Source organism: Botryllus schlosseri, chromosome 2, assembly GCF_051294905.1.
Source record: "Botryllus schlosseri isolate E-star chromosome 2, Bs_hap1, whole genome shotgun sequence".
NCBI classification, from domain to species: domain Eukaryota; kingdom Metazoa; phylum Chordata; class Ascidiacea; order Stolidobranchia; family Styelidae; genus Botryllus; species Botryllus schlosseri.
The window spans coordinates 1,335,056-1,347,604 of record NC_137237.1 but is presented as its reverse complement, the minus strand read 5'-3'; the positions used below and the strand labels follow the sequence as shown (position 1 = coordinate 1,347,604).

The following is a 12,549-nucleotide window of genomic DNA, read 5'->3' as shown; positions in this document are numbered from 1 at the left end:
TGTTCGCACGAGCCGCTATCCTTGCACGAGTGTATGAACTGAGAAACGAAATAGCAACTTTCCTTGAAAATACAAACATCGCTGACTCATAATCTTGTCATCGAAAATGGGTATCTAATCTTGCTTTCGTAGTACATTTAACGTCACATCTAACAAATTGAATTTGCAACTTCAGGAGGAAATAACTGCATACATGAGATGTTGAGGCGCATTCGAAACAAAACTGCGACTCTGGGAATGTCAACAGTAAAAATAAAATTATGCTCACTTTCCTATACTGGTGGAGAGTAAACTTCTAGTACCAGTACTATACCTTTGTAACTGTGATAAGAAATTTAATAACTGAATTTCCACCCGCTTTTCCGACATTCGTTCTGTACAAAATAAATTCAGACTACTCAGTACTCGGTTTAATGTGAGCGCCAATACCGTTGCCTGGAAATTTCAAATGGGCCCCTTTGAAATGCGATGCAGTTGAATTGAAAGACAAATTTCATACAAAGAGCATATAGCTGCATGACTTTGACAAAGAGTACGTTCTTGAAATGGGTCTTTATCCCGGCTTGACCAACAATGCAAAAGAAATGGCATCGACTTTTGATAGCACGTACGCATGTGAAAAATACTTTAAAACAATCGAATTCACGAAGAGCAAGCTAAGATCACGTATTCTAATGCCCATTTAGAATGTGGTTTGATTGTTGCTTCATCTGACTTGTTATTAGAAGTTAAAATTCTTTCACAAAGCATGCTGCGCCAAGTGTCACATTTATGCTGCGTTGTTGAAGTGTAAATACATGTGTTTTGCCCTTTTTGTGATTTGTATGATTGAGATTGCAGCAATGTAGGGTACTAAACCGATGTGGGCGTTAAATATAGTATCAAGAAAATTTCCGGCCCGCCAAAAAGTTGTGCACTCGGAATTTGGCCCGCGACTAGCAAAAGGTTGCCGACCCCTGACTTAGGGACTCGTGACTTGACCCGACTTGACTCTAGTCACCTTTAGAAATCGAGTTACTTGGCTCGAATCAAAATGTGCAGCGAGTCAATACGACTTGTAACTCAAAGATAGTGACTTGATCCCAACGCTGACGTAGAGGCGAATTATTTTGTAAACTATTTACTACATATATATGTAAAGTATACTGAGGGTTGTCACATCAATTTCTTTGAGAATTAGAATACAACTAGAGAGAGAGATATGATATTCTTTCTCGCCTGCACCATCGAGATGCTTTGGCGACGGAGTTGCGATACGGCCCCATGAGGTCATCTAGTCTGCGCCCCCGTTTTGAGGTTAAGGAATTTTGTTACGCACCAATCAGAGAACGCCACGTCATCCTAATTGCCACGCCCATTTTCATCCCCTAAGGGAACATTCATCTGCTACGTCATCTGTGCCACATCATCAAGCGTCACGCCTATATAGTGCCACATCATCCATCCATTGCTATATCATCGCCGCATTGATTGCCGCATCTTGATACTTTTCTCAGATATTGTATTATGTGTATTTAGGACTAATATCATCCGTCCATATTTTTTAAACTTGATTTTATGTGTACAAGTTACGGTTTCTGCAGTTTCCACATTTTACGACTTATGATTGCTGCGTCAAAACTTACCTTGGCTAGAATCGACAGATTTTCTATTATGTGTATTTAGGACTATGTATTTAAATTCCTATTCAGATTATACATAAATGCGAAAACTATGATGTCTATGTAAGGTTATATTCTCCGGATAATATTATTAATATCAAAATTCTACACATCATCACTAATTACTTAATATAAAATGCGATTTTGAGCGCTGCGACTTGATAATATGAACCCCTACGCTTCTGATGCATGATTTTTTGTGATAAGGACCTAGGTAACATTCAGAGTCTGCAACGATTGTTTGGATATACATTATAGCAATACCCACTAAACTATAGGCGGTTATATTACTCTATTGGTCAGAGATAACTCATCCGTCCATATTTTTAAACTTGATTTTATGTATACAAGTTACTGTCTCTACAGCCTCCACATTTTACGACTTATTTTCATTAGACGCAGGCAAGCGATTCTCCAGTTCGGAGCTACGGAAACAAATCATATGATGTAATTGTAAATATTGCATCCACACGAATGCGGGGCGATGTCAAGATGATACATACAGGTTAAATAGAAAAGCATTGACGATATGAACGAATAACTTTATTCACAGTATTTGGTTAATTTCGCCTTAACACTTCAAATCCACAATCAGTCAATTGCTCGATACTTGAAATTTGCGACTGATTGGTTTGTCTTGCGATTACATCATCGTCATTTATTATTATCGCTAAAATACATTCCAAGTAAATGCCGCTTACGTATCGGGATCGAATAGCACATACTATTGTCGAACTAATCGCACGGACGAATACGTAATTTTTTTCAGTCATATTGTTTCAATTTAAGTGCGAGATTATTCGCTGACTGCATTTATAAGAGGTTTGAAATTATAGATGAGCGAAGTATATAGGTGATGCTTGCCTTACAGATATTAGCACGTTCGAGACTTAAGTGGAATGTTTTTCAGATTAAAAATGCTTGTAAACAGGAACTCTGACTATGAAAAGTTGATCAGTTGAGCACTTTTTGCATCTTACAACTTCATCATTCAGCAAACTTTCTTCAGCCTTCCAATGGATATATACCATGTTGTCAGTATATTCAACATTGGCGTGTCTCAGCTGTTAGTGCATGGTCCGGCACTGTATAAGTAGGCTATACAGTCGTTTAATATTTGCTAGTTTGTGCTATTCGTGGTGTTTTTCGACAACAATGGTCAATGGTCATGTACAGCTTACGGATATTCTTTATTGCAAATCCGTATGTGCCGACTTTGTAACACGGCCCATTTCTAAGCTTTTTTAAGACAAGGCTCACGCGGATAAGAAAAACCTCCAACACTTAGGTCTTTTAAATATATAACGCTTGTGCAAAAGCCATAGTCAGCGACTTAAATAATAGGCCTGTGCACTTAAATTCAACCATTGCTACACAGCAGTAATGGCGCTATTCTTGTGGGATTTTGGACGCTGAGATATGGATTGAAATGGATTGGATATGGATTGGATTGGGCACATGGCTAAGTTACCGATACAAACTCACGACTGGGCTCACCAAATAAACCAAATTCTTATGCGAAGCAGATAAAGAATTATTGTTTAAATTCGCAGATTAGGATGTCGTAAATTTATATTAATAAAGGCTTGATAAAGACTTGATAAATTACCCTCAGCCTCTTATTAATTCAATCGATTCCCTAATGTCTCGAGGCAATTTTAATCAACCTGGAAACAGACTATATCATATTCTTAATGAAAACCCAGATATTCGAAAATATACTTATTATTTCTGAGGAGTGATTGTAGGTAGATATATAACCGCTATAGTATCCTCCTTACGGACGCCAATAACTTGTCAGGGTAATTATTTCTCATCTCTATCAATGTGTCATTTAATAATGAAAGAGAAATCTCGTTTCCAAATTAGGGAGTCTCGCACAGAGGTGCATTCGGGTTGGATACTCTGAGTCTGGTAGTGGTATATTGGAGGAAGTGTATTTATGATAATTAGGGCTCATTTTTCATTGGATGCTGTCGAGTCACGAAGTCTCGGACCATCAGTATATACTCCTATCTTCATTTTAAATTTAGGATTTCATTTTATAATGCTTAACACCTTGTTCGCTGTTATAGTTTGTCAGAAAAGACTATTCTAATCTTGATAGCATGGGCGTATGCATGTCCTTGGACCAAGACGAACTGCGTGCCAAACAACGAAGCCACGATATTGACAGAAAGTTGAGCTTCATGGCTCGAAAGGAAGAGAGAGTAATCAAATTGCTTCTGCTAGGTAAGTCATGCGCGTGTCTTCCATATGAAGGAGAGATACTTACATATCGCCGGAAATAGGCGCAATGATAACGAATAAATACATCGTTAGTGCTCTAGTTTACCGGACAACGAGAATACATATCGATCTCGCCTTCCGACACATGCCCTCCTTTTTTGTCACCTGTCCTTTTATAGTATCTTCTTTCAATTTTCATTCAGTGTGCATGCCTCCTTTTTTACATCGCCTAGGCCAGGTGGGTGTCTGGTTTCGAAGACTACTCCAAGTCGTTCGACACCTTTCTATCTTTCATTGTATCGCAGTCTTGTGGTGTGTTGAAATGATGAAATTTTTAGCAATACATTGAATTGAATTGAATGATAGGGTATGGGCTTTATGCAATGTTTCTAGCTGATCTGAAATCTGTTTTGTTCGATGAAACCAGGACCAGGAGAGAGCGGAAAAAGTACTTTCGTCAAACAGATGAAGATTATCCATAATTCTGGATTTTCTATTGATGAACGAGATGCTTTCAAGGTATGCGAGTTCTCGTTTGTGAAATCAAAAGGGGCATCTAGATATACCCGAGTCTCTATAAGTTTTGTCGCGTTTAGGGCCGGACACAATGATTCCAATAGTCGAATCTGAATCGAGTATTAATTCTAATGAGTCGAGTCGAGTTTTTCAAAAGGCATATTTTAAACACTGTTCAAAACATGTAATAGATTCGCACGCAAAATCGCGATGGATTATTGCGATGCTGCAATTATATTGAGTTTTTTTCTTTTGATCTTTTGCAGCCGGCGATTCTCGACAACCTCCTAAACTCAATGAAATTCGTCCTCCAGGGAATGGTGATTTTACGAATAAATCTACAAAGTCTAAAGAACAAAGTAAGTTCGACATGTGACTCCTCACGTCCTAGAAACATCCAGAGATGATCAGTTAGGAAATACTTCTACTTTTTTGAAGTAATCAAGTACTGCTTTTTGCATGTTTGCATACCTACTCTAGTAGTTGGGATTGTAGGTTACTTTCACTTCTACGTGGCATTTTTCAGTATTTTTAGCAAAACTAGTAATAGAATACTTTTTTACTTGAAATCAGTACTTCTACGTGTACTTAAGTAGAAATCAAGAGTTTTACTTCTACATTTTGTGTACTCAAGTAACTTTTGCATGCTTATACTACTGATTAGAGTAGGTGCGATTTAAACTACTTTTGCTTCTATACTTGACAGTTTTCAGTATTTCAGGCAAAACCAATCCTAATACTTACTTTTTACTTAGAAATCGCTACTTCTACTTGCACTTGGGTAGAAATTTACAATGCTAATTATACTGTTTTTTTTTTGTACTAGAGTAGGTTTTGCCCGCGTGTACCATACACTTAAGTAGTTACGATTTGAGGCCCATTTATGACCCATATACAAATCCTTACGGCAAATTAACAGGGTGACTACGATAAAAAATTTAAAAACTTGGAAATTCCATATGGCGAAATTTGAGCGCGCTGATCGACATGCTGGGTATGTGTGAACGCAGCGTGAAATTCTTCGTCCATGGGTTCCAGGTTGAGCTCGATCCGACCACCGACAACTATAAGTATCATCATTTCAAGACGCCACAAGACTGCGATATAATGAAAAGATAGGATGTTGTCGAAACGGCTTGGAATACCCTTTGAAATTAGACACACTGGATGGACAGAAATACGGGATAACATAAAACAGCTAGTGATTGAATCAATTACGATACTTTGATCATTGTGACAATATGAACAGTATTTCCGGTATTGTGGTATACGAATCTACAAGGCTTTGTCTGTTGCAGATCTACGCCCAAACCGTTCTGTGCTGCGAGTGCGCGTGTGACGAAGACGGATTTTTGACTCCTGAACTTGCGTATTCCTTACGTTGTCTATGGAGGGATAGAAGCGTGAGGGCTGCCGCGAAGCGTGGATTCGAATACGAACTCAATGATTCGGCTCTATAGTGAGTGTACCAATCCGCTCATACCATATTCTAGTTCCAGTTTTAGTTCTAATCCTAGTTGAAAAATTTGACTAACTAGAGCGAATTCCCGGTAATATAGGCTAATTGTAATCTAATTCGTAACTTTTTAAAATTTCACCTAGTTTCTGGATTTTCTGAAAATGCTACACGAGATCTGTATAGTGCGAGACGAGCCAAGCTTGCTGGTGTGCGGACATTTGCCATTCTCAAACTTACGAGAATGACCTGTGATTCGATACGAACTGAACTTCATTTTTGTTGTGTTGCTTTGCAATTAGGAATTGAATATAAGGTCAAAGTTTATACGAATGCAGTCATTCTAATTCTTATCGAATTTGGTAAAGCTTAGAATATTCTAGCCGTGTTACTTTGCTGAAGATAAAGTATATACTAGTTGACCTTGAGTGACTTGTTATCAAGTAAATATGTCCTGAAGACAGAAAATACTGGAACTTTTCAGGTTCTTGCGAATTTAGTCATTCTAATTCTATTCTAATGTAGCCATCATTCTGATTCTAATCTATTTCGGAAAAGGTAAAATTTTCCAGTTGGCGAACTGTGTCAATGACTCGTTTCAGTTACTTCAGTCATATCCGACGGCTGACTGGTCCCGATTACATACCGACTGTCGACGACGTACTTCGGGTGAGAATTCGTACTCTCGGTGTGATGGAATCGCAGTTTCGATTTTGCGGAGTCTTGTTCAGGTGATTGTACCTTTGATTTGCCAGATGAGGCCTTCTTTCCGTATACAGATGGTTGGTGTGGAGGACCTACTGATATTGTAGATGTGCTGAGATTCAACAATCTTTTTCAGAGAGCTTTATTTTACGTTCCCAGCAGCCAGTTTGGACAAGAAAGAAGACGCATTCATGTGTTCACCAAGTGTTCGTTCTACTTGACCGGAACCAGTCACTTGGTGGACCCAGCAACAACAACACTACTACAATAACAATAAACAGTTATAACAAAGGTTCCCAGTAAATTCGGCCCTCGGTAAATTCGGCCAGTGAATTCGGCCATGACCTCGGTAAATTCGGCCCTCCGAGAATATTGTATTAAAATGTATTACCAACCGTTAACATGATTTATTACATAATTATACTATTATTAAGTGATTTGGATGTCAGGGTATGCGTAGATCGCGTAATCGTGGGAGATGGCGCGGATATTCACGGGGCCGAATTTACCGATGGCCGAATTTACTCGGTAAATTCGCCCCTCGGAGAATTTTGTATAAAAATGTATTACCAACTATAAATGTGAATGAATTACATAATTATATTATTATCGAGGGATTTGGAGGTCAGGGTATGCGTATATCACACAGTCACGGGAGATAACACGGATATTTACGGGGCCGAATTTACTGAGGACCGAATTCAACCGGTGAATTCGGCCCTCAAAGAATTTTGTGTAAAGTTGTATTACCAACTATTAATGTGAATTATATAACATAATTATATTATTATCGAGTGATTAGGAGGTTAGAGTTATGATTAGGGTTATGATTAGGGTTGGGTTAGGGTTACGTTAGGATTAGGGTTAGGTTAGGATTAGGGTTAGGTTAGGATTAGTTTAGGGTTAGGTTAGGTAATGTTATTGTAACTGTGATTGTTACCCTGGCCCTGGCCGAATTTACCGGGTGCCGAATTTACCGAGGGACGAATTTACCGAGAGCCGAAGTGACCGAGGGCCGAATTCACCGGCCGAAGTTACCGAGGGCCGAATTTACTGGAAATCATAACAAATACACCCCTAATGGGTGGGCTGCCACAATTGATTACGAAGTACTTCTACTTTTTCGAAGTACTCAACTATAATGTTTGTCTACTCTCACTATACTTACTTAAGTGGCTGTATTGCTTGATTACTTTCACCTTATGCTTCAACAGATCCCCTATGTGTCATGGTAACCTATTATATTTTCGGAAAATTGCACCAATATATTTGCAGCGACATTAGTCATGTTGGGTCAGTTATGGCGAAGATACATCTTGCAATTTCGAATGTCTAATCACCCCCCGATTAATTGCAATCGGTATGCGAGCCCTCGGCCAAATCTACCTTTTGGTCTTGAAGAAGTTGGGACATGTGCTAGAAATGGTTACTTGTATACTTTTCTTGAGTGCCATCTCTGGTCGTTTCAGGGTGTTCGATGTTGGCGGTCAGCGAACAGAGAGGCGGAAATGGATTGCTTGTTTTGATCACGTGCGTGCGGTCTTGTTCGTAGCTGCTCTCAGTGGTTATGATATGACGTTGTTGGAGGATTCGAGCGTTGTGAGTATGCAACTATAGATAACTAACCTACGTAGGTTAGTTATCTATAATGCAACCGTAGTATCCTATATGGTGTGGACATAGGCAAATCTCACGGCTCAGTGAAATTGTTCTACGCCACACTTTCCATATGGTCAAAGGCATTTTTACGGTGATTTTTGACCGGCTTGCAGACCATTAAATTTTATATAATGGGTATCAATCGAAAGCTACCGTGGTACTGATTGCGAAAATAAAAAAATATTCTGCTCGTGGCCCTGGGGCCTCCACGATCAGCCTCGAATGTTGCATTGTAACGGATTTTGGTATTGTGACGCAGCCATGCCGTCTGAGCAGCTTATAGGAGCGAGTACGCACGAGAGTGATAGTGTGAATGCTCAATCGGTTGCGCAACAATGGCGTTTGAGGTTTGCGCTGCTTCTCACCCGCTCCCAGACGGCATGCTCTCTCTCTCTGCCATTTTACTTATAATCTACTTTCTGGTTTTCCTCAAAAAATACTACAGGAGAGATATACAAGTACACTGTACAGGCGAACGCCATTCTCTTGCCTACGGGAATGAAGTGTGATTCATTATGAAGTAAACATGATTTTTGTATTTCTGTTCAATTGGCAATTTAATTCAATTTCCAAGTTTTCGTCAATTGAGTATAATTCTAATTCTAATCTAATTCGGAAAAGCTGAAAATTTTCCTGTTGTCCAACTCATGGGATCATTTCTGTCCTTTCAAATTTTGAAGACATCGGATCAAGCTTACCAACCGAACTCGATGACTGTAAACGACGGATCATCGATGTCGCGATAGCTCATAGAACCCTTCAACTGTTTTTAAACTTAAGTTCAGACACATAATATGTTTTAGTGCGGTCCATACAGAAATATCTGGAAGTTGAGATATCTCTAGGTCCTACTACAATAGAGAAATGTATCTCGCTTAACTCGGCATAGCATTTTCCTTCAGGCATTGATTTATTTCCTAATATGATTTCTTGACGCTCTTCTATCGCAGAATCGCCTGCGCGAAAGCCTGAAACTATTCGGTTCTATTTGCAACAACGCTTTCTTTAGACAAACTTCCATGGTGAGTTTGAGATTATTTCTTGTTGATAAAAAAACAACTATGTCAGACTAGTCTTACTATATGTCGGTTAAGTGAGATCAGAACTGATCAGACGCGGTTTTAACCACAGTCAAAAAAACCTTTTGACTCCGTTTTCAAAAATGTTCAGTAATCAGGGTTATATTCCTATGTATTATTGTGAATCTTATTGTTTATTTCTCCTTACTTACCTAATTTTGATTAATTATTTTTTAAATATCCGCAGAAGTTTCATTTTATGACAAGTTAGTGGTCTCCAACAAGAACACCATGCAGCATTTCACATATGTCAACAACTTCTGTTATAACGGATATAATCTGCTTGTATATGACGACTTATAATCGCATTTTAAAGACTTTGTTTCAAATCTTTCAACAACAGATTCTGTTCTTAAACAAGTTCGACTTATTCGAGAAGAAGATTAAACGAACAAAAAGGCATTTGCGAATCTACTTCCCCGAATATCAAGGTGAGCTCAATGACAAATCACGAATCACGAAAACACCGAAATCGTCAATCACATGCGTCTTAATATAATTTGCTTTCAGGACGGAATAACGATTTGGAGGAGGCTGCAAATTTTATCAAATCGAACTTCCTGAAACTCAACACCAACGCGAAGCAGGTTAGTTTCGGAATCGCCCAGTGCGCGCGACTGCGACCAAGTTGTTATACTGGACGATTGATTTCAGTACAGCGACCGGCGGATAAACTTTTAATAAACTTTTGTTACGGAAAACACAGCGACAAATTTCTCATTTAACTAAAGTTCCTCATTCTTTGTTTTTTGAGTCATGTACTTTTGTCGTAATTACATTCTGGCGTTATGTTGATCATTTCAATTTTAACGGTCCACAATTTCATAAAGGTTGATAACCGCTGTTTCAGATCATCGTGATTTCCGTTCGTAATTTATGAAATGACGATGATTGCTAATAATTTGTCGTATAATTTCCACAAGAACTTCAAATCATTTGCGGTTACTTTGATAGTCATTCCGCGCGGTGTTAGATTTCAATCTCAAATTATCGTCTCTGACTACGCAGATCATTTATCCTCACTACACAACTGCAACGGACACACGACACATCGAGACGGTTTTCCACGCGGTCATGGACACAGTGATCAGAGAGAACCTAGAGTCTGCATCGCTTCTGTGATGCTACACAGTGAAGTGTCGGTCAGTAACGAAGTATTTATGCCTTTTTGGAGTACTGAAGTAGTGTTGCCAACTGTTTACTCCAGCGGTCATGTTATTATATACGACTTCCACTTCTCCCAGTTTTTTTTAATATTTTTATAAAACTATGGATAAGAATGCTCACTTTTCTACTTACTTGGAAACAGGGTTGCAATGATTCGAGTAATGCCTCGACTAGAGTCTTACTCGAGTCACGATATTTTTTCATTCGTCATTTTTTCAAATGCGTAAAATGACTCAACTCGACTCGAGTTTTGTGTTGACACGGCTTGTACTCGAGTCTATGTGCATGACTCAAACCAAAGGATATGACTCGAGACTAAGACGGTTAAGACGGACAGTTCATTGTAACTTCGAAGAATAATAAAGTCACCACATGATCGGTATTTCATCTATCAGTCCTTATACTTGGAAAAGATGACCAGAAACTGTCAGGACTGAGGAAAAATACGATATTAGCACTCGAGCAGAGTTGAAAAAGTGGGTTGAGCCGGATTGATCTCACAACTGAACAGTGAACACAATGATTTGGACTCGGACTCGAGTCACAACACTATGACTCGGACTTGACCCTCTAATACTCACTGATTGGGACTCAGACTCGACTCGGTGATTTATTGAAAATGACTCGACTTGACTTGAGTCAAGCTATAAAAGTGAGATTAACTTATAATTCGGAACCTTGTGACTTGGTTACACTTACAACCCTGCTTGAAAATAGCTACTTCTATTTGTACTGGAGTAGGAGTTTGCGGCTGTTTTGCCTGCTTGCACTACTTATACTGAATTGATTATGTTTTTTAACTACTTCCTCTTCTACTTGAATGTTAAAAAAACTACTTGCTACGTGCACTTTCGATTTCCAACAATAGATTTGTGCTGTTTTCATCCCTGCTCAAGTCTGGTTGTCAGTATCGAAATACTTCTACTTTTTCGGAGTACTCAAGTAGATTTTGCCTACTTGCTATGCTTAATGGAATGTTTATGCGATTGCACTCTACTTCCACTTCGGATTGAACATTTTCTTATTAACATATTATGGAATATGGTGCCTATTGGCGTGTTGGTATTAGCCATTTTGTGTTAGTCGCTAAGATACATTTTGCCATTGCGAAAGTAACCACCGCCGATTAACTGCTGAAGGTATACGACCCCTCGACCAAATCTACATTTAGAAACAGCTCACTTGAGCAGCTTCAGAACGTTCATTTTTTACTTCCATTTGAAGTAGTATTGTAACTCTCTTTATGGTGCGACTTTACTTTTATACTTGTACTTGAGTAACAATGCTCATCGTTTTGGTCGCCTTTGCACACAGCGCAAGGATCAACAATGCTGGACTCCTGTCACGCGGATGATTCCTCGGAAATGATCTGTCCGAAAATCTGGGTCGTTCGGAATCTACTCCGTAGACTGTTCAGATCCTAGAGGAGCCAACCGGTGGTGGAACCAAGTCGTTTCAAATATATTAATATATCAACCCAAACGGCAACATGTTGTCCGAAGAGCTAGCACGCGCGTGGATCGACAGGACGGAGAACTTGTGTGTGTTGCAGCAAGACTAAAAAACTTGAACCTTACAACGAAACACCCGATATACAGCAGCCACCGATAAACGCAGAATACATACTCGTATAGTAGCACTTCCCACTCCGCCGACCGTTCTTGGTCCACCCTATATCTGGGAACCATGTAGTGAACTTTATGCGCCATAACCGCCATCTATCGAGTCTGAATTCTTACGGATATATAGCGACATAGAAGTATACTTAACTCGCAGTAGCTATATTTTCTAAGCAGCTCTTGATCTGGCAACCCAACGATGAACATGAGAAAGTATTATATCAGGTATCTCGTATATATTCGTAGCCTTATTCGTCAGACCGACTGCATGTGTTCAACAGTCCGTCCAGTGCTGAACAAATCGAGTACCTGAGTGATTCGATTCTGAATCGAGTATTCAGGCATCGAGTTCAGTGTTCGAGTAGAGTTCGTAAAATCAGCTCTTATTATTCGACAAGAATCAATAAAATTATTACTCAAATCATTGTGTCCAGCCCTATCCGCTACGAAACGAAATG

At 39.2% G+C, this 12,549-nt stretch overlaps 1 protein-coding gene across 1 annotated transcript; it reads left to right on the top strand.

Moving 5' to 3' along the window:
• Positions 1-3,686: 3,686 nt before the first annotated feature.
• Positions 3,687-12,515, top strand: LOC145432899 (guanine nucleotide-binding protein G(o) subunit alpha-like). The gene is made up of 11 exons (XM_080309732.1): positions 3,687-3,893; positions 4,318-4,409; positions 4,673-4,765; positions 5,705-5,865; positions 6,465-6,593; positions 8,037-8,166; positions 9,177-9,248; positions 9,649-9,736; positions 9,816-9,892; positions 10,314-10,447; positions 11,787-12,515. Exons 1-10 carry the CDS (start codon positions 3,770-3,772, stop codon positions 10,425-10,427), a joined length of 1,080 nt encoding a protein of 359 aa, XP_080165858.1. The 5' UTR covers positions 3,687-3,769; the 3' UTR covers positions 10,428-10,447; positions 11,787-12,515.
• The last annotated feature ends 34 nt before the right edge of the window (positions 12,516-12,549 follow it).

Coding starts and splice junctions, on each gene's coding strand:
- LOC145432899 (XM_080309732.1), top strand. CDS start 3,770: ATGGGCGTATGCATGTCCTTGGACCAAGACGAACTGCGTGCCAAACAA. Junction 4,410..4,672: donor ATGAACGAGATGCTTTCAAG/GTATGCGAGTTC, acceptor GATCTTTTGCAG/CCGGCGATTCTCGACAACCT. Junction 9,737..9,815: donor CTACTTCCCCGAATATCAAG/GTGAGCTCAATG, acceptor ATTTGCTTTCAG/GACGGAATAACGATTTGGAG.